This window comes from Capra hircus, chromosome 8 (genome assembly GCF_001704415.2).
Source record: "Capra hircus breed San Clemente chromosome 8, ASM170441v1, whole genome shotgun sequence".
NCBI classification, from domain to species: domain Eukaryota; kingdom Metazoa; phylum Chordata; class Mammalia; order Artiodactyla; family Bovidae; genus Capra; species Capra hircus.
The window spans coordinates 100166125-100188724 of NC_030815.1; the positions used below are offsets into that span (position 1 = coordinate 100166125).

The 22600-nt window shown below is 39.0% G+C and overlaps 1 protein-coding gene across 4 annotated transcripts in view; it reads right to left on the bottom strand.

The window, feature by feature from the left end:
• LPAR1 (lysophosphatidic acid receptor 1) overlaps positions 1–22600 on the bottom strand; it is a 165100-nt gene that overhangs the window by 58446 nt on the left and 84054 nt on the right. For all 4 annotated transcript variants that reach the window (XM_018052587.1, XM_018052585.1, XM_018052588.1 and 1 more), the window contains exon 3: positions 4932–5679. In XM_018052587.1, the coding sequence (XP_017908076.1) occupies positions 4932–5679 (748 nt within the window). The remainder of the gene's footprint in view (positions 1–4931; positions 5680–22600) is intronic.

The following is a 22600-nucleotide window of genomic DNA, read 5'->3' on the forward strand; positions in this document are numbered from 1 at the left end:
TACTCACACAACTCAACAACAACAAAGTCTGATTTAAAAATGGGAAGAGGAGCTGAACAGACATTCTTCCAGAAGACAGATAGTCAACAGACACATGAAAAGATATTCAGATCACTAATTATTAGAGAAACGCAAATCAAAACCACAATAAGATATTACCTCTTGCCTGTTAGAGCGACTATTATCAAAAAAGAAAGAAATAACAAGTATTGGAGAAGATGCGGAGAAAAGGGAACCCTCCTACACAGTCGGTGGGAATGGAAATTGGTACAGTCACTATGAAAACCAGTGTGGAAATTCCTCAAAAAATTAAAAGTAGAACTACCATATGATGTAGTTATCCGACTCCGGGGTGTTTATCCAAAGAATAAAAAGACGCTAATTTTAAAAGATATGTGTACTGCTATGTTCAACACAACATTATTTACATAGCCAAGATATGAAAACAATCTAAGAGCCCATCAATAGATGGCTAGATAAAGAAGATGTAGTATCAGACACAATGGAATACTACTCAGCTATAAAAAAGATGATATTTTGTCATTTATAACATGGATGGACCTTGAAGGTATTATTTTAAGTGGAGTAAGCCAGAGAAAGACAAATACATGATTCCACTTATTGTGGAATTAAAGTAATGGTTACCAGAGGGGAAGGAGTGGGGAGGAGGGTGAAATGGATGAGAGAGATCAATAGTATGGTGATAGATGGAAACTAAATTTTTGGTAGTGAGCATGCTGTATAAATATACTGCTGTACCACATGAAACATATAATATTATAAACCAATGTTGTCTCAATTTTTAAAAAATGGTGTTTCCCTTATTCATCTTTTTATCCCTTAGTACATATTTAACAACTCAACAATATGTTTGTTGAATTAAATTGAACACAGAAGTACATAACGATTTGCTTATAGGGTATTTGCTGACTTATCTTTCATCACAGTAACAAGAAAACAATGGGCTCTCTTTGGTGTAAGGCACAGTCTTTTAGTTTCAGTGATCATTTCAAGCCAGAAGGGATCCAACTAGGAAAACAGCGTCTCTCTCTTCTTCCCCAAAGAGACAGGCTCCACCTGGATTTATTTTGCTTTATGTTCCCCACTCTCTCCCACGATTACAATGCAAAAACCTCCACACCATAACCATTATTTTCTCTTTCCAAATCCTGGTTTCCCTCTTCTCTAATTATCCCCAACAGAAGTGTCCCCATCACAAAGAACACAGCAAGAAAGGCAAGGACTTATAACTCAAGATAGACTGTGGTCAAATAAGGAAGAACCTGACTGCCATTCTGAATCAACTGTGGAACAGACTCAAAAGGAATTCTTGGTAAAATGTCAAGTGGGGAGAATTCAAGCCTGGGGAAAGGATAACATGACCTCATGCTAGGACAATGAACCTTCAAGTTAACTACACCTTGAGCTAAACACTCCCTTAATCAGAAGCAGTCAGTGACTGATGCTCCAACACCAAACAATGAAAAAGGGCCTATGAGATGAGTCCTAAGCGGCAGCATCAGAAGAGAAAGGAGGAAAGGCATGCTCCCTGAAAGCTTTCTTCCACCCAGGAAACGGCACAGGCAACTAGGCAGTATCAACAGAAACAAGTGGGATTACAATGTTTCAATTCACCAGCACAGTGTTGCTCAAGCTTTGTATCTCCATCTAGCATGTTCCAGTAGCTGCTGGTATTACAGAGGCAGGAATAGAATGGAGGTGAAAAACACATGGGCTCTGGAAACAGACTGCCTGAAAATATCCTAGTTCCTGTACTTAACCAGCTGTGTGACCTTGGGCAAATTACCTAACGTCCCTGTGCCTCAGTTTTCACCTCTGGATAATGAAGCTAACAAACAAGATAATATAGCTTGGCACATGATTTAAATGCTATATGTGTTTTACAAATAAAACTATTAAGATCCAGTACTCACTCAAGAGCAGCTTATACACAACCTTGCGCTTCAAAACTGCTACTGGTATTGCCATCATAAATCTCAAAGACCCTTTTATTCTATGTTGACTCCTAGAAATTTGACTTGTCGACCAACAAATCCTTTTAACTGAAGGATAAATAACCAATAAACATTGGTTTACTGAACTAAATAAGTCTAAAACCCAGAGGTCACTCTGACATGGTGAAATACAAACTGAAGGTTTGACACAGTTAAATCCAACCATAGTCATCACCAGAATAAATGAATAAGGTGAGCAATTATTTATTGAGCAGCCACTGCGGTCACTTTCCTAGCTGTAGTAAATATTTGATGGGAAGGCATAAAATGTGACAGGGATGTAACCAGTCTTGGCTTCTGCCACACGACTGAACTAAATGGCATCAACTTAGTGAATTCACTCTGGCTTCTTCTGGTCCTCAGTTTCGAAGGCTCGGAAATTTAGTTTTGTCACCACATTCATTTATTCAACAGTTACTTGACAAGCACCTACTTTGCGCCAGATCCTACAAGAGGAAATGTGGAGAAAGTGGACAACACATCATTACAATCCCTGCCCAAAGTTGCAAAGTGGACAATTTGGCAGAGAAGACATATTAAACACCCAAACGTGCACTACAAAAATACCTGATTGTCAATAACCTAATTTACAATGAGAAGAGCTTCGAGTAGACTAGAATTTTTGTTCCTACAGACCAACTCATCTCTTGGCAAGCATGACTACATAAAATTCAAGCAAGGGAGTATGCTGTATGAATGGGATCCAGGCACCACATTGATTAAAAAAACCCAGAATGTTTAGGGTTGTAAATTACCTATTCTCCCATTCTCGCCCCTTTTCTCCAAAAGTCTAAAGTCCACTTTTCAAATTTCTCCTTCCTCTACTATAATCCCATACACTATCTCGTCTCACCAAATTTCTTCACCTATCACCCTGGTTGACGTTTTCCATGTTGTTAAACTCCCTCCATCATACACCTATAGAAATAGTGCCAGTTATTTCAGAGGCAGCCACATATAGTCAATCTTTGTAGAGTTCACCAGTTTAACCTTAGAGGGTAGCGTGATATCTGTTACTCTTACAGTAGGAGTTGGTGTGGTGGGGCAGAAGGGCCACTTAGGACCATGGTGCCCTGAAACTGTTACTCCATAAACCCTCAAAGTAGTTCTCATTTAACCTGCCAAATCACCCAATCAGGCCCAAAAGTTAACTTTATATGAATCATTAAGCATATGACACACTGGAAAATGCTAGGCATTATACAAAGGTCAAAATTAAAGCAAGAACTTGGCAGGTTCATAGTCCAAGTTCCATAGTTATTTTCTGTTGGTCGTTCTATGAACTATGAGCAGTACTTGAGATAATACAAGAAGAAGTGCATGCATATGAAAAGTTTCAACCAACACTCAGATCAGCAGTAAACGAATACCTGAGTCAATACAAAAGTGAAATATCTCATGTTATTTAATAATAATAATAAAAAAAACAGCATCCGTGTTTCACGTTTCATCCCTACCACGGAGAATGTATATCTGTAGCACAGGAAAGCACAGGTCTTTTGTTGATAATTAAACATAGATGGAAACCATTTTTGTACTTCAACTGAACTTTGTTTGATGGAAAAAGATAATTTCACATCTGAGGTGATGGGGGTGCCAGTTAGTCATAGTGTCAGGCCTTTGGTTGTGTCGACAATTCCAAGACCTGGTCTTTATCCTGAGAGCCATAATTAGGGCTCTCTTTCCCAGAGCTAAAATTAACGTTGCTCCCAGCATTTCAGAGGATCCACATGATCCCAGGTTCCATCCACTCAACCCTGCTTTACAAACTGGAATAAAGAGCAATAGAGCAACTTGCCGCTGAATTTTCATGGAGAAAGATGAAATGCTTACTATTTTTAAAAAATATATTTTTTTAATGTGATGAAACAGCAACTTGAATACAGTCTATGGAGAAAATGTAATTCCAGAGGGTAATTATTTAAAATGCTCAGTGGATGAACTTTTAAAATAGGCCCTCTAAGATCCAAAAGAAATATTCTGTGTGTTTCTTCTCCATAGACTCATTTCCAGGAGTCAGCACACAGCCTAGAAGTTATGAGGTGTTCTTTTAAACTCTTTTCTGAAAACATAAATGAATAAATATATTCCTCTGGATCACTAACCATGAATTTTTCACCCAGGAAAAATAATAGTTATTTGAAGACAAAAATTATGCCAATATACATCACATAAAAGAATAAAACCTTGTTTTTCACCTTGAAAGATGAATCAACTTTCACCACTAAAAACAGGCTCAATGGACATGAGTTTGAGCAGACTCTGGGAGATGGTGAAGGGCAGGGAAGCCTGGCGTGCTGTAGTTCATGGGGTTGCAAAGAGTCAGACATGACTTAACAACTAAATGACAACAATTAAAAACAGACAATTAATGGAAAAAAAATAAGTTTTCATAAAGATGACTGTCACAGATGGCATTAATTCTAAACAATTTTGGGCAATTAATATATAAAAATCTTGATGTACTTACCTATATGCATGCAGTAGCAATGAGTGAATGTGAAAGATGTCTTATTAGGAAAAGACTCATAAAAAATGACTATATATGAAAGAATATCATAAGAGACTAAAAGTACTTTCTGGGAATTTGTAATAAACAGACTATGGACAAAAGTTCCATAATTTGGGCTGTAATAAAACCTTTCAAAAGCAAGTGTTTGTCAATGCTTGATAGCCAAACTTGTTAATAAGATCTCCCCCATCATCATCATTTGCATCACATCACTAAGACATTACTTCCCTGAGACCAATTCTGTAATTATAGGAAGACTGGGATGCTGACTTTATCATAAACATTTGCTATAAAGATGCCTTGTCCCCTTGTAATTCCTGCATGGAATGTTCACACCTCGTGGAGGTTCACACTGTTGTTTTATCCCTACCATAAACTGATCTGGTTTGTTTATGGTAACTCACCAAGGACAATGACCACGGTCTTCAGAAGACTCATCATGGTATCCCGATTCCGTCGGGGTCCAGAACTGTGCCGAGACATCCTCATAGTCCTCTGGCGAACATAGCCAAAGATATGAGCATACAGAACCACCATGACGACAAAGGTCACCAGGTTGAAAATGGCCCAGAAGACCAAGTAAGAGTCGCTGTAGAGGGGCGCCATGTTGGAACAATTTTCAATATCACAAATGCAGTTCCAGCCCACACTGGGGATAGCCCCCATAACGATGGCCATGGTCCAGATGACCACAATCACCACCACCACACGCCGATTGCTCATCCGCGTGTGCAGCTGCATACGGAAAACCGTGATGTGCCTCTCAATTGCAATGGCCAGGAGGTTGGCCACAGAGGCCGTCAGGCTGGTGTCAATGAGGCCCTGACGCAGGAGCCACGTGCTGACAGTCAGTCTCCGAGTATTGGGTCCTGTGTTGAACATTAGGTAAAAGTAGGCCAACCCAGCAAAGAAGTCCGCAGCAGCCAGATTCGCCATTAAGTAATAAATAGGAAAATGGAAGCGGCGGTTGACATAGATCGCCACCATGACCAGGAGGTTGGCCAACATGATGAAGATACAGACGGTGATTCCAAGCCCCATCACCAGCTTGCTGACTGTGTTCCATTCTGTGGCAAGATACTTTCCACTCCGGTTATAAAAGAAGGCGATGGACTCATTGTAGAAGCACTGCGGTTCATTCATGGCTGTGAACTAAAAGAGAAAGGAAGAAAGATGAGAAAAAGCGAAAAACCACAGACCCAAATTTAAAGATGTATAGATAAAGCAAGCTTCTACGGTAAATGTGGCCCCCAAAAAGCCATAAGCAAAGAATTTGAAAATCTGACTCTTTGTAATGTTCTATGATTATGTTGAAACCCCAAGATTTCTTACAGTCTTACTGTCCTCAAGATTAAAGAGAGTTGGAGTTAAATAAATGACAAGGTCTGTGCTTGGTGGTTGCACATCATTGAAGTCTACTAGAAAAGCCACACGACCCAGAAATCGTGCTTAAAATACATGAGACAGATGAGAATTTTGCAAGAGTGTTGCAACTGGAATATTTATCACAGTGCAATCTATTTTGACCTGTTATTTAGGGGATCTGTAAACACAGTTGGTTTATAGATAGGGTATTATTGCCCTATTAGTCTGCATTTCTGTTCTCACATAGCATGTTCAATCTGTGTCAGGCATCTTGTAACGTTAAGTCCCCACAGGAACTATCAGTGCCAACATTTCAAAGAGGTCACTATGCATCAAAGCTTCTTTGCCCAAAGCCAGCGTTTGCTGTTCAACATTCCCGTGGTCGGCACTGGCTGTCCCCACAACTACTTACCCCAGAATGGCATTCGTCAACGCATCTATGTTTGAGAACTTTTTTCTTTTCGGAGGACATAAGAATTATATTACCTAGTGTAACCTTCAAAGAGCAGTTGCTATTGGGACACTTTTCTAAAGCATATCTTTTAAAATGATAATGAGTGATTCAGTTCAGTTCAGCTGCTCAGTCGTGTCTGACTCTTTGCGACCCCATGAACCGCAGCACGCCAGGCCTCCCTGTCCATCACCAACTCCCGGAGTTCACTCAAACCCATGTCCATTGTGTCGTTGATGCCATCCAACTATCTCATCCTCCGTCATCCCCTTCTCCTCCTGCCTTCAATCCCTCCCAGCATCAGGGTCTTTTCAAATGAGTCAGGTTTAGCATCAGGTGGCCAAAGTATTAGAGTTTCAGCTTCAATATCAGTCCTTCCAGTGAACACCCAGGACTGATGTCCTAATGTTTTATTATGCGTTTTCTTATTTTTAACATCCTCAATTGGAATATATTTGCTTATTAACTACTTCAACTCTTAACTGAATCCAAAATTGGATTGAGGAGGTTTATAACAGAATGATATAGGCAGTCAATAAAACTATTAAAATAAAATTAGAGAGTAAGAAATGACATGGAGAAACTACAAAATTACACACCAAATCAACTTTCTTAAAGACTTAAGTTCACCTGTGACTCCTAAAATTGGAGAATAATTTTTGAAGACAGCTCACAACCAACCTTTTTATCTTGCAATGCATTTGATAAATAATCTAGCAAATACAGTTTTTTTTAAAGCAAATATAGTTTTAACTGCTAGTTTTGATCAAATATTCTACTGAATATCTGTGGATTGTGCATAAATGTTTACCAATCACAGAAACCTCCAAAACAGTGTGTGATTCTTTTTGAATGCCTAGTCTCCTGACTTGTCCAGACATCTAGGGTCTCTTTCCTCATTTATACTCAATAGATCATGCTTCTATAATCACCACTTACTATGCTGTATAATTACTGATCACCTTGTTTCTTAAAAAGATGACACTCCAGGGGAAGAGTGGGGACCTTGCCTTACACATCTTGGTATTTCATGTACCTTCCACAGAGAACCCCTCATTGGAGATCTGAGAATTTATGCTTCATTTCACTTCAAATCTAGCCATTACTCTGGGTAACATCTAATTTTCTAGCTTCTCAGTTTCTTGATCTCATCACTCATGCCCTTCTATTCCTATAACTCAGCTGCCCACTCCCCTGGTCACACCCTGAACTTTGTAATCGTTCAAAACTGTTTCCGTTTGGAAATAATCAATTGATACATTCAATATTCTTTACATTTTAATTACTCTTCCCATTCTTTCCAATTTATACATTCTAGTTTCTCACTTCCCATTCTTCTCAATTTCTCATTTGATCCCCAATACAGCAGTTTTTTGAAGCCATCTATTTCCTTAAGCATCCTACTTTTTTGCAGGAGATTACCTATCTTACCCCTTCTCCTTATCCATCTCAGGTTCCATAGTATATCATTTCAACCACTTTTTGTGCTAACACAGGAACACATTCTCTTCTTGAAGACTCTGAGGTCAGGTTTCCTTCAGAATTTAAACATTTTCTGGTTTTGTTTTTGCTTTTGGCCACCAGGATGTCGGCTCTTAGTCCCCCAACCAAAGATGGAACCCGCACCCCCTGCAGTGGGTCTGCAGAGTCTGTCACTGGACTGCCAGGGAAGTTCCCCCGAATTTGCTGGTTCTAAGCACAGTTACAGAGGACATAATCCTTATCTGATGTAATAGCCGCATCAGAATTTGGGGCAGCACTCCACAAGGATACACGTTAATTTCTAAAATAAAACATGAATGTTGTGCTTAGTCACAGGCGTGTCCGACTCTGAGACCCCCTGGACTGCAGCCTGCAAGGCTCCTCTCTCCATGGAATTTCCCAGGCAAGAATATTGGAGTGGGTTGCCATTTCTTACTTCAGGGGATCTTCCCGACCCAGGGATCGAACCACATCTCGTGTCTCCTGCATTGGCAGGTGAATTCTTTACCACTTAGGCCACCTTGGAAGCCCTAAAATATGAGTATATACACTAAATTTGATAAATAAAGGTTATAAGTAGCCTCATATTGATTCATTCAGAGCACATTTTGCCATTGAGTTAACAAAAAAAAATCTTCCATTTTCAGACCTTCTTGAATTTTATAATTTCAAGTTAAGAAGCAGAGACCTTTATCTTTTAATCGACTTGCTCCACTGTACTTCTGTAACCATTTCTTAGAATAACACCAGTCTTGGATGAATACAACTGGTTCCTGTAATGGTAAAGAACCCACCTGACATCACAGGAAACAAGAGATGCGGGTTCGATTCCTGGGTCGGGAAGATCCCCTAGAGAAGGAGATGGCAACCCACTCCAGTATTCTTGCCTGGAGAATCCCATGGACAGAGGAGCCTGGTGGACTACAGTTCATGGGGTTGCAAAGAGTCAGATATGACTGAGCAACTAACACTACTCCATACTTATGCCAAAGCTTCTGAGAAATGTTAGAGGAAATCTAAAATATCTGGCAGGCTTCCCAGATAGCTCAGATGGTAAAGAATCCGCCTGCAACGCAAGAGACCCCGGTTCAGTTCCTGGGTTGGGAAAATCTGCTGCAGAATGGATAGGCTACCCACTCCAGTATTCTTGGGCTTCCCTTGTGGCTCAAGTGGTAAAGAATCAGCCTCAACTGAGACTTTAATGCCATAAGAAATCTGATTTTCTCCCTAATTATTATTCTGTGTCTTCTTCACAGTAACTATTTTAAACTTATCTATTATTCTCCCTTGAGTCCCACCTTCCATCTCTCATCAGCAGTTGCCAAAAGGGGAAACTGATTGGAACTCTTACCTTTAAAATTACTACTCAAGAATCTCTCCTTCCTTCTCCTTCTGTTACAATGGAAAAGGCATACCCTTTGTCTCCAAGTGTTCTGAGTCCCATCCATCCCTACTATTTCCAGAACCTTGTTCTATAAACTGCTGCCTTTCTCTTCCTCAGATCTTCAATCGCCCTCCTCACTCATTCTTCTCTCCCATGAATCTTTCCTATCTATAATCAAGCTGGTTTAATCTCTACCAAAGACAGAAGGAAAGCCTTACAATAACTTCATGTTCACTTCCAGGTTTGATGATTCTTTCCCCTTCATGGCCAATTGCTCTCTTTTATGTCTCACTGGACACACACTGGTTTCTCAATTACCTGTCATATGGCTTCTCCTCCTCCCCCTCCATGAAAACCACTCTAGCTAATCCTTGAGTTTCACATAACTTTCCAAAGTCACACCAATCTGGTGGCTGGTCCAGTGGAAACTTTTCAGTCCTCACCATAGCATTAGACACATGCCTGGAAGCCTCTTTTTAAAGAAAATCCTCTTTCTTTGACTCTCGTAACATCATATTCTCCTGGGTGCTGATCTCTTTCTTGGGCTGGTCCTCCACAGTCATTTCCAAGATTCCCCATCCTTTGTGCAATGTTACTATTTCTACCCTATATTCTCATTTAACACACTTGTACTGATTTTTCAAAAATGTCCTCTGAGATTTCAGTTATCTTATATACCTCAAATATTCCCATGCCCAGTCATTCAGTCATGTCCAACTCTTTGTGACACCAAGGACTGTAGCCTGCCAGGCTCCTCTATCCATGACGTTTTCAGGCAAGAATACTGGAATGGGTTACCATTTCCTTCTCCAGGGGATCTCCCGACCCAGGGATCAAACCCACACTTCCTGCATCTCCTGGATTGGCAGGCTGATTCTTTACCACGCATCCCCCTGGGGAGCCCAAATATTCCCATACCTATACATTTAACCCCCATTCCTTTCCTGTGCTTTAAGCAAATATCAAATTACCCACCGTTATCTCTGACTATCGCATAGTCTCTGTGTTCAAAACCAAGCTCAAACTTAAAATCTTCCCCAGCTTGTTCCTCCTGTGGTCTTTATTGCCAAGGCTGCTGCTGCTGATGCTGCTGCTAAGTCACTTCAGTTGTGTCCGACTCTGTGCCACCCCACAGACAGCAGCCCACCAGGCTCCTCCATCCCTGGGATTCTCCAGGCAAGGACACTGGAGTGGGTTGCCATTTCCTTCTTCAATGCATGCATGCACACTAAGTCGCTTCAGTCGTGTCTGACTCTGTGTGACCCTATGCTAGCGAACCACTATCTTTCTAGTGGCCTGAGTGCTAAACCTGGGAAATTCCTTTTTCTCTCATCCTCATCATTCAGTCAGTAACCATATCCTATAAATTCTCCTTCCTCAGTATCTGTTCTCTTGCCTGGAGATTCCCAGGGGCAGAGGAGCCTGCTGGGCTGCCGTCTATGGGGTCGCACAGAGTCGGACACGACTGAAGCAACTTGGCAGCAGCAGCAGCAGCGTCTGTTCAACCTGTTTCCTATTCCCCCTCACGGCCACCAGCAATACTACTGTGCCGGTTTCCCAGGTATTTTTTCTCCCTAGCACTAATCTCTTCTCTAGTGATCTTTCTAAAAGACAAAATTGCTCACACCGTTCCTCTACTGAAAGTGTTTCAGTGGCTCAGAAGGGCACATAAGTTAAAGATCTAAACTCTTCAACCACTTTATCAGATCTCTCTTGCCTCTCCTGCCTCAACTCAAGTTATTAACGACTTCAAGCTCTCTGCTCCACCTGTTTAATGTACTGTAATCTCTTTCACCTCTGGTTCTCAGCCTCACTGAGAATTAAGTTTTATGCATCAGCATCCAGAGCATTTGTAAAACACAACTTGATGGCCACATCTCAAGAATTTCTGAGTTAGCAGCGCTGAGAAGGGGCCCAGGTGATACCTGCGTTGAAGGACCACACTTTGAGTACCACTGGCCTAGAACAATCTTTCCCCCAGTTCTATCTTATACTCATTATTCATGTACCAGTTGAATACTATTCTTTCTAGTTGCTCTCTCAAGACCTTCCCATGTCTTGGCAAGGTGCTTCCTCGACAGTTCCCTGAATTACACCTATAACACACAATGTACAATAATTGCTTAATTATCTATTGACATGTCCCCACACTGGACTAAATATCACGAGGGCAGACGGTCTAGCTTTCTTGTTAATTGTTGTATAGCATCCAACTATCAGACTAGATGCTAAATATATATTGATTGCTTTAAATTAAAGCCAATTCCAAAAATGTTTACATTTCAAGAGTTTCCTTTCTACAAAGGATATTTTTTAAAACGTAAATATAAATGTTGTATTTCACAGCATTCCGATTTCTGAATGCCAACTGCCAACAACGTCAAGCAGTGATATATACAGATTCATTGCTTTTCCCACACAGAAAAACTGTATCACTAATAATTACAATATAAAGTATTAATTGTCTTTTTAAGCCACAGTGCACTAAGATAAATAAAACTGACAAATTTCTTCTAAAGGCATCTAGTGTTTACTTAGCAATGGCATGTGGCCTGGTTTTATTACGTCTCTTCTCTCTTAAAAATTGAGTAGTGATACCATAAAAAGCATACCATATTTAATGACACGTTACATGATTTTTTTGAACCTTGGTTTTATCATCTGTTAGATCAGAAAATTGGACTAAATTATACATAAGGTCTATTTCAGATTCAAAATTCTATACCAAGAACATTCTGGGTAAGAATTCAATATTTAATAAAATCACCAGCTAAATATTAAAGCAACAGAAAATATACCAGGAATTAAAAATAAAAAAGGTCGATAACTCCTGTGGAGAAGGAGACCAGTACTCTTGCCTGGAGAATCTCATGAACAGAAGAGCCTGAAGGGCTATAATCCATAGGGTCGCAAAGAACTGGATATGACTGAAGCAGCTTAGCAAGATAATGCCAGAGGAAAAAAATTGGAATTTTAGCTAGATTTAGTACAACAGAACTGAACTGAAAGAAGCATTAAATCTTTTCTCCTATCATCTACGAAAATCAGCAGATCTAGAGAATAAGCAAAGGAGACTTTGGTAGCATCTTCAATGGTATTCAGAAAGGTAGTGTGAAAGTACTTCTTTACTTTTTCAGGACCTGATGGATTTAGGCAGAAATGCACATCAAGCTCTGGGAGTATCCAATTCAACTATGACTGGGTGGACTATAAGCCATTAAGGTAGTCATGGTTACAAGGATAAAGCAAACAGGAAAAAAATTAGCAAACACAATGGGGAGAAAGCAACTCAGAGGAGATGGTCATCCTGAAGAATAACACAGAATGCCTCCCCTTAAAGCAGATACATAAAAAAGGGGGGGGGAGGGGTGGCAGAGGAAGAAGGGATTCAATGCCAGGATTTATATTTCTAATTTGTATTCTCAAAGTGCTTTGTTAGGATACAAGCACTGAAAATAGAGAAAGTCATTGTAAAGACAGAAAAAAATATTCCAGAAAAAACTCCATAGAGATTATATTAGCCTCCTGTTGCTAACATAACAAATTGCCACAAATTTAGTAGCTTCAAGAGACAAATTTATTATCTTATAGTCCTGGAGGTCAGAAGTCCAAAGTGGGTCTCACTGGGCTAAATCAAGGTGTTGGCAGGACTGTGTTCCTTTCCAGAGGCTCTAGAGAATTTTTCATGTCTTTTCCAATTTGGAGAGACGGCCCACATTCCTTGTCTCCTGGACCCATTCCAGCTTCAAAGCCAATAATGACCAGTCAAGTCAAGCCCTTCTCACACTGACATTCTAACACTGACACTTCTTTCTCCATCTTCCACTTTTAAAGATCCTTGTCCACCCAGATAACCTAGGATAATCTCCCCAACACAAAATATGGAACTTCATCACATATGAAAAGTCCCTTTTGCCATGTAAAGTACCATATTCACTGGTTCCAGGATTAAGTACACAGTGGACATCATCAGAACTCCATCAGTATGGCCACCAAAGAGATGAAAAGCCATTTCTGAATTAAAAGCAGTAATTCAGGCACTGAAATGAAGTATAAATATTTCAGAAAACTGAAATGACAAGCAGAAAACATACTTAGGAAAGTTACTCAGTGCTCAGAGAAGGTCTGAGATAAGATAAAAGAAAAGAAGGCACATACAGAAAAAAAAAAAAGTCCTAACGTAACTACTCTTCCAACTAAGACTAGGACAAAGCTTAAGTAACACAGCTTGAAGTATATGAAAAGTTACTGCTTAAAAAGAAAGACCTCAAGTTACTGATCCAACTTCACATAAACTACAAAGGAATTAATTAAAATTAACTAAAATTCACATATAGCTAGGGTAGATTTTGGAATATCAGGGTTAAAATTCTAAATTCTAAAAATATAAAAAGTAAACAAAAAGCAAACAAATACTGAGAGAAAGAGAGAAAATACAGTATTTCCAAACTTCTGCTGTAGAATTCCAAAGGACAGAATACAACCAATCAAAATCTCCATTATTTCAACTGTACTTCAATTTGGGGGAAAAAAAAAAATCTCCATTATATGGAGACAGTGTTTGAGATCCATAAATTCTACAACCACCTATACTTAAATTCTCATAAGGGGATAATAAAGAACAGTCCTGAGATGTGGGAGCTCAGAACGATCAACATATACATTTCCTTCCTAAAGAAAATATGAATGCCAAGTAAGCCATGAAAAAAGTAAAAATAAAAACCACAATAGAATAAAAAGACTAGCAGCAAGCATTAAAAATATACAAAACACAACTGACTCTAAGTAACTGCTCTTCATATGGTTATAAAACAAATATCAAAAATAACTTGAATGTATATTTATTGTAAAAACAGTAATAATCTGGAATTAAAATCACTGTATTGATAATAAAAGAGAAAACATGTAACACTAAAATATCAATAAATATACACATATATTTATTGTGGGCACATAAGAATGACTGTGATTCATAATGAATGTTTTCATAAGAAAAATGACAGCACTGCCCCCAAAATCACTGCATTAATAAGGCTTAAAAATGGGGGAAGAGAAGTATGTAAATATCTATTACTTAAGCACAAATCAAAACATACTATTTAAGTTGTAACAATAATTTTCAAAAATAAGTTTAAACATGGTTCAAAAACCACCAAATTAAGTAGTTAACATACTAAAAATAAGATAACTACTTTTCATATTACTGGAGAAAACAGAAACATAGGGGAGAAACGAACTACGTAAAGAATTACAATTTTGTGAAATTTAAATATGCATGAAATTTATATAAATAAAACTATAAATGATTTCCCTTTCTTCTTTAGAAAACTAATATGTGTTGCAAGAATTTAGGGGAAAACAAGAATATAATCAAACAAAACTCAAATACTTTTTAAAGTCCATTATTCCAAAATCTCAATCACTATAATTAGAAATGTCTCTGCAGTGAGTTACAGAATTCCACCCTGCCCAAGAAACAAAGACATAAATAAAACAGAGTGATTCCAAAAATAAACTGTCCTCAACGCTAAAAAGAGAAGTCCACAGTCATGCCCTTTTCACATCTACCGATTACATCACAGGATGATTGGGTTGGGGGAGGAGGCCTCACTGGCTGCTCTACAGAACAGATGTTCCAAATCTCAGAAATTTACCTCACCTTATCATGTGATCTCAAAAGAAGTCATAACAAATCTGCCAAGCCTGAACTCTGAAGAGGCACAGAGGGTGTTCATCTTCGTTACACACTTCCTTTGTTCATTGGCACATTCACAGACATTACTGGATGCCAGGTACAGGGAAGGCACTGCAATGGGCTATGCCTTCCAGGGGGACCAAAACGATACACCTGGGTGCCTGCTGTGGGGCCACTCCCGTTCCATCCAGTGTGGTCTTTAATCTCTTGAAAAACAGCTACATCTTCATTAGCCAAGTGAAGGGAATGCTTAGCTCGCTGACTTAGCAGCTCGCAGACCAGTAATTAAGTCTATATGATTTAGTAGCTCGCAGACCAGTAATTAAGTCTATATGATTTAGTAAGTATTTAGATAAGAATGTAAATATGCACTCTGACAGACTAAAAAGAGATTTTAATCTATGCAGAATAAAGGACCAGTAATAAGACCTAGATCAAGCCAGTTTGGTTTCCCACTTCTGTTAAAGTAAAACAATGGAGTAGGTGAGGACTTCTTCCTGATTCTGATGCTCACCAGCTAATCTGGTCTCCAGTTAAGTCTCACAACATCTCTAAGTGTCGATTTCTCATTTGTAAAATAAGACATCTCTAGTGAAAGTGTTCAGAGAAGGCAATGGCACCCCACTCCAGTACTCTTGCCTGGAAAATCCCATAGACAGAGGAGCCTGGTAGGCTGCAGTCCATGGGGTCGCTTAGAGTCGGATGCGATTGAGTGACTTCACTTTCACTTTTCACTTTCTTGCACTGGAGAAGGAAATGGCAACCCACTCCAGTGTTCTTGCCTGATAGGCTGCCGTCTATGGGGTCGCACAGAGCCGGACACGAATGAAGCGACTTAGCAGCAGCAGCAGCAGCAGCAGTGAAAGTGTTAGTTGCTCAGTCGTGTCCCACTCTTTGTGACTGCATGGACTATAGCCCACCAGGCTCCTCTGTTCACGGGATTCTCCAGGCAAGAATACTGGAGGGGGCAGCCATTTCCTTCTCCAGGGGATCTTCCCAACCCAGGGATCAAACCCAGGTTTTCCACATTGCAGGTGGATTCCTTGCTGTCTGAGCCACCAGGGAAGCCACGAACACTGGAATGGGTAGCCTATCCCTACTCCAGGCATCATCCTGACCCAGGAATCAAACCAGGGTCTCCTGCATTTCAGGCAGATTCTTTACCAGCTGAGCTACCAGGGAATTCTATTCTAGTTCTTAAAGCTAAAATACTCAGACTTTCCACACATTTCCTCCCTCATTCCCTTCCACCCACAAAAAAAGACTGAAAAGAGATAGCACAGAATTTAATAAATGTCATTAAGTCTCTAATTACAATAAAAATATTTCTCACACTTTTTTAGAGCCTCAAATGAGAAACAATAAAAAGAAAAAAAGGAATGATCCACAACTAGAATCAGAAAACAGGCCACAAAATAATGCTGATACAAACCAAAAATGTTTTTTAAGTTAGAAAGTCATATTCCAAGTAGTTGAAGAACATGCAATTACTAGATTTTTTTAAAAGTTTATCTGAAAAAGTACATAAAATTCTACTTCTTATACAATGTATAAGTAACAATGTATGCGAATATGATGTACAGACATGTAAAAAAGAAAACTATGGAAAACAAACAGTAAATCAATGAAAACACTGTATATCTGTTATTCCCTGTAACAGGCTGCATGAGTGACATCATATTAGCTGAATTTTCAGAGAGAATTTTGAGTCAGGCCCAGAAGGAAGAAATGGAAAAAAACAAACAGACAAAAAACCAAACAAACACTACCACATGCTAGAGAAAAATATAAGTAGTGTTTTAGACGCGCTGCTGAGCTCCAAGGGAACAGCAGCCGGAGGTGACAGGATGCCCTGGTAGCAGACTGTCAACATTATGGAGACACGGCATTAAATACTACTGGGAAAAGGAAGACGAGCCCTTGGCCTTAACTGAGACAGCGACTTAGAACTGAGACCAAGAGCTAAGCTAGGAGTCTTGGAAGATCTCCCTATCAGTAAGAGAGTAAACCAGAAAACATAATCTACACAGGTGCACTGGGGAAAACAAGTAAGTTTGTCTCATTTAGACTCCTGGTTGGGAAATAAATAAATTAAAAGACTCCCTTCAGAAATGAAGACCCCAAGCCTATAAATCACACACAGATGGGATCTGAAGTTAGATCTGCAAGTCTGAGAACCCACAGAAGGAGAAATGAACAAAAGCCACAGCCCTTAAGCTTGTGACATCTCCGCCCACCCTCCAACCCCCACATCCACGTGCCTGGCACTAGCAAGCATCAGACCTCTCCAGAGGGCCAGACATCAATACAGCCACACAGGATTCTCTCTGGTCAGCCCCACTGATGCATTAATCATCCCAAATAATAAAAACACACAAGAAGGGTACCGTGCATGACAATCAGCAGAACAGGACACAGTAGGATCGGATTCAAGAATATCAGACTAAAGACAAAACTGAACTCATGGAGTTTTTGCATTCTCCCTTTTCTACTTCAATTGGTTCCACTTACATTTCCATTTCTATTATTTAATGCTTATTTTTAATATTTGAACATGCATACTTGACGTCTACAAGTAATCCTCTTCCCTTGGTAAGCGCTCACTCCAATGCCTCCAGCTCCCTGTGGTTTAGCATTACTTCCATTTGTTTTGGAACCGACCTAAAATTATCTGATATTACATTCTCAGTTTATTTGGTTATCTTTGTATGATGCCAGCACACCCATGTTATGAGCACAAGAGAAAGATTAAGAATGAAATAAATTGTCAGCCAGTATTATTCGAGAAAAAAAATTAAAAAGTTCCTAAATAAAATTATCTATATTATATATCTAGATCTATATAGGGAAAGAGAGAGATGTGACTAAACAGAATTTATTCCAGAATGCAAAGGTGATTTAACATTTTAAAAATCTGGTAATAGAAATCATGACATGAACAAATTCAAGGAAAGAAAAAAGCCCAATGATCATCTCATTAGACATGCAAATATGTGTTTGGTAAATGTAAACAACTTTCATGATAACCTGCCAATCTAGGGTTAGAAGGAGACTTCCTTAACTTGGTAAAAGGTATATGTATGGCAATTGTCATATTTGATGGAAATATTAAATTCTGTTTTAAGAAACAAAACAAAGCTAATTCAACCACCAGTTGCCTTTAGCATGTGTTAGTGATTATAGCCAAAACAAAACCAAAAAAAAAAAAAACTGGAAAAGAAAAACTTAACTCTTTATCACAAATGATTAATTATTTACATATAAAATACAAGATAATCTATAAACAAACTGTATTAACAGGGTTTAGCAAATTTGTTGAATTAAATATCAAGCCACATGAATTAACTATGTTCATATAGAAATATCACAAAAAATTTTTAATTATTATTTCAAGGACAACAGATAATAAAAAAAGGCTTATTGATTCTAGGAATAAGTCTAAATATTCAAAAGCTTACAAGGAAACCTAAATAATTGAAGACATAGCATTTCATGGGCAGAGAAAGATGTTCAGATGTCAGTTTTCCAAAACAGTAATATATAAATCCAGTGCAATAAAATGAAAACCCGAAAGGGTTTTTCACGAAGCTTGACAGACTCTCTGAATACTGCTGCAGAAGTACAAAAGAGCCAGAGTACGCAAGATAAGTTGGAAATCAAAGAACTAGACGCCCTATGGAAAGCCACACTTTATTTCAAAGTGGTAGTAGTAAGACATGACATTGGCACAGAAAAACGAACAGCCAATGACGTAGGAAAGAACCAGAAACACACACTTTCATGATACCTTGATATAAGAGACATGGCTTTACCTACTAACGGGGAAAACAGCATTAACTATTCATCTGTGTGAAAAAATAAAAGTAAAACAAACCGTCTTTTCCCTATCACACACAGAAATCAACTTCAGTAAAGACGTGTAAAAAAGGAAATAAAAAATATATTTATAATTTGCAACTAGGGGAATTTTTCTAAACAAGACCAAAACACTGAAAATTCAAAACTTCCATCCAGCAAAAGACTTTCTAATCAATGAAAAGTTAAAGAACAGTAAAAATGTTGGCAATGCACATAATAAAGGTTTAGTTCACAAATCAAAACAGAAAAGCCAAACAATCCAACAGTAAAATAGGCAAAAATGGGGACAGGCAATTCATAAAAGAGGAAAGCTAAATGGCCAAACATCACATGAAAAGATAATTACTTTCCAGGGAATCAGACAAAATTAAATAAAAACTGCAGTCAGATCCAATTAACCAACCATTCCATTGGGTGGTTAAAATTTAACAAGCCTGAAGATATCAAGAGTTGACGAAAACTGCCATACAGTTATTGTGGGAATAAAATTTTAGTTACAACTGCTTTGCAAAACAGTTTGGCAAAAACCTCTTAAATTAGATATATTCATACATGATTGCACTATTCTAATGCTAGAAAACCTCAAACATGTGCCTGAGGAGAGATATACAAGAATTTTCACTGCTACTCTTTTCTAATATAAAAATATTAGAAGTAACATAAAATATTCGTCAAACCGAGAAAGGACAAATTGTGAAGTAACCAGAAAGATAAGCTATAAAGCAGCCAAATGAACAAAGTATAGCTTTACGTATGCTGATGACTAAAGCAACTTGCAAAGTATTACAAGCATTACGTCATTCTTAGAAATGTAAAAAAAAAAAAATTACAGAAATATACTATATATTGTTTAAACATTTCCCTGACATATGTATATATCACAAATATATGGGAGGAGATGATAAGTATAAATTTATGGTGTGAGCCATGGGGGAGGTTATAGAATAGGGAAGGAGTATAAGAGGCTCAACTTTATCTATAATGGCTCATTTGTTTATTTATTAAAGCACAAAATATTTTCCTCACTTCAGTTCAGTTGCTCAGTCATGTCTGACTCTTGGCAACCCCATGGACTGCAGCACACCAGGCCTCTCTGACCATCACCAACACTCGGACCCTGCTCAAACTCACGTCCATTGAGCTGGTGATGCCATCCAACCATCTCATCTTCGGTCGTCCCCTTCTCCTCCTGCCTTCAATCTTTCCCAGCATCAGGGTCTTTTCAAATAAGTCAGCTCTTCACATCAGGTAGCCAAAGTACTGGAGTTTCAGTTTCAACGTCAATGAATATTCAGGATTGATTTCTTTTAGGATAGACTGGTTGGATCTCCTTGCAGTCCAAGGGACTCTCAAGAGTCTTCTCCAACATCACAGTTCAAAAGCATCAATTCTTTGGTGCTCAGCTTTCTTTATGTTACAACACTCATATCCACACATGACTACTGGAAAAACCATTGCCTTAATAAATACACAGACCTTTGTAATGTCTTTGCTTCTTAATATGCTATCTAGGTTGGTCATAACTTTTCTTCCAAGAAGTAAGCATCTTTTAATTTCATGGCTGCAGTCACCATCTGCAGTGATTTTGGAGCCCAAGAAGATAAAGTCTGTCACTGTTTCCACTGTTTCCTCTTCTCTTTGCCATGAAGTGATAGGATCAGAAGCCAGGACCTTAGTTTTCTGAATGTTGAGCTTTAAGCCAACTTTTTCACACTCCTCTTTCACTTGCATCAAGAAGCTCTTTATTTCTTCTTCGCTTTCTGCCATAGTTCAGTTCAGTCATTCAGTAGTGTCCGACTCTTTGCGGCCCCATGAATCACAGCACACCAGGCCTCTCTGTCCATCACCAAATCCCGGAGTTCACCCAAACTCATGTCCATCGAGTCAGTGATGCCATCCAGCCATCTATCCTTGGTTGTCCCCTTCTCCTCCTGTCCCTAATCCCTCCCAGCATCAGGGGCTTTTCCAGTGAGTCAACACTTTGCATGAGGTGGCCAAAGTATTGGAGTTTCAGCTTCAGCTTTCCAATGAACACCCAGGACTGATCTCCTTTAGGATGGACTGGTTGGATCTCCTTGCAGTCCAAGGGACTCTCAAGAGTCTTTTCCAACACCACAGTTCAAAAGCATCAATTCTTCGGCGCTCAGCCTTCTTCACAGTCCAACTCTCACATCCATACATGACCACTGGAAAAACCATAGCCTTGACTAGACAGACCTTTGTTGGCAAAGGAGTATCTCTGCTTTTTAATATGCTATCTAGGTTGGTCATAACTTTCCTTCCAAGGAGTAAGTGTCTTTTAATTTCATGGCTGCAGTCACCATCTGCAATGATTTTGGAGCCCCAAAACATAAAGTCTGGCACTGTTTCCACTGTTTCTCCATTTATTTCCCATGAAGTGATAGGACCAGATGCCATGATCTTAGTTTTCTGAATGTTGAGCTTTAAGCCAACTTTTTCACTCTCTTCTTTCACTTTCATCAAGAGGCTTTTTAGTTCCTCTTCACATTCTGCCATAAGGGTGGTGTCATCTGCATATCTGAGATTATTGATATTTCTCCTGGAAATCTTGATTCCAGCTTGTGCTTCTTCCAGCCAAGCATTTCTCATGATGTACTCTGCATATAAGTTAAATAAGCAGGGTGAAAATACACAGTTTTGACGTACTTACCTATTTGGAACCAGTCTGTCATTCCATATCCAGTTCTAACTGTTGCTTCCTGACCTGCATACAGATTCCTTAAGAGGCAGGTCTGGTGATCTGGTATTCCCATCTCTTTCAGAATTTTCCACAGTTGATTGTGATCCACACAGTCAAAGGCTTTGGCATAGTCAATAAGGCAGGAATAGATGTTTTTCTGGAATTTTCTTGCTTTTTCAATGATCCAGCGGATGTTGGCAATTTGATCTCTGGTTCCTGTGCCTTTTCTAAAACCAGCTTGAACATCTGGAAGTTCTTGGTTCATATACTGTTGAAGCATGGTTTGGAGAATTTTGAGCATTACTTTCCTAGCATGTGAAATGAGTTCAATTGTGCGGTAGTTTGAGCATTCTTTGGCATTGCCTTTCTTTGGGATTGTAATGAAAACTGACCTTTTCCAGTCCTGTGGCCACTGCTGAGTTTTCCAAATTTGCTGGCATATTGAGTGTAGCACTTTCACAGCTCATCTTTTAGGATCTGAAATAGCTCAATTGGAATTTCATCGCCTCCATGAGCTTTGTTCATAGTGATGCTTCCTAAGGCTCACTTGTCTTCACATTCCAGGATGTCTGGCTCTAGATGAGTGATCACACTATCATGATTATCTGTATCGTGAAGATCTTTTTTGTACAGTTTCTGTGTATTCTTGCCACCTCTTCTTAATATCTTCTGCTTCTGTTAATCCATACCATTTCTGTCCTTTATCGAGCCCATCTTTGCTTGAAATGTTCCCTTGGTGTTTCTAATTTGCTTGAAGAGATCTCTAGTCTTTCCCATTCTATTGTTTTCCTCTATTTCTTTGTACTGATCGCTGAGGAATGCTTTCTTATCTACTCTGTATTCAAATAAATGGGTATATCTTTCCTTTTCTCCTTTGCTTTTGGCCTCTCTTCTTTTCACAGCTATTTATAAGCCCTCCTCAGACAGCCATTTTGGTTTTTTGCTTTTCTTTTTCTTGGGGATGGTCTTGCTCCCTGTCTCCTGGACAATGTCACGAACCTCCGTCCATAGAGTGACTAGCTTAGAGGAAAGCAATAAGATGTGAGGCTCAAAAAAGGCAGCTTCTAACATTTTAAATATTTAATGCAATTTAAAAAATATTTTTCAGGAAAAAAAATCATGCAAAAAGCATTCTCA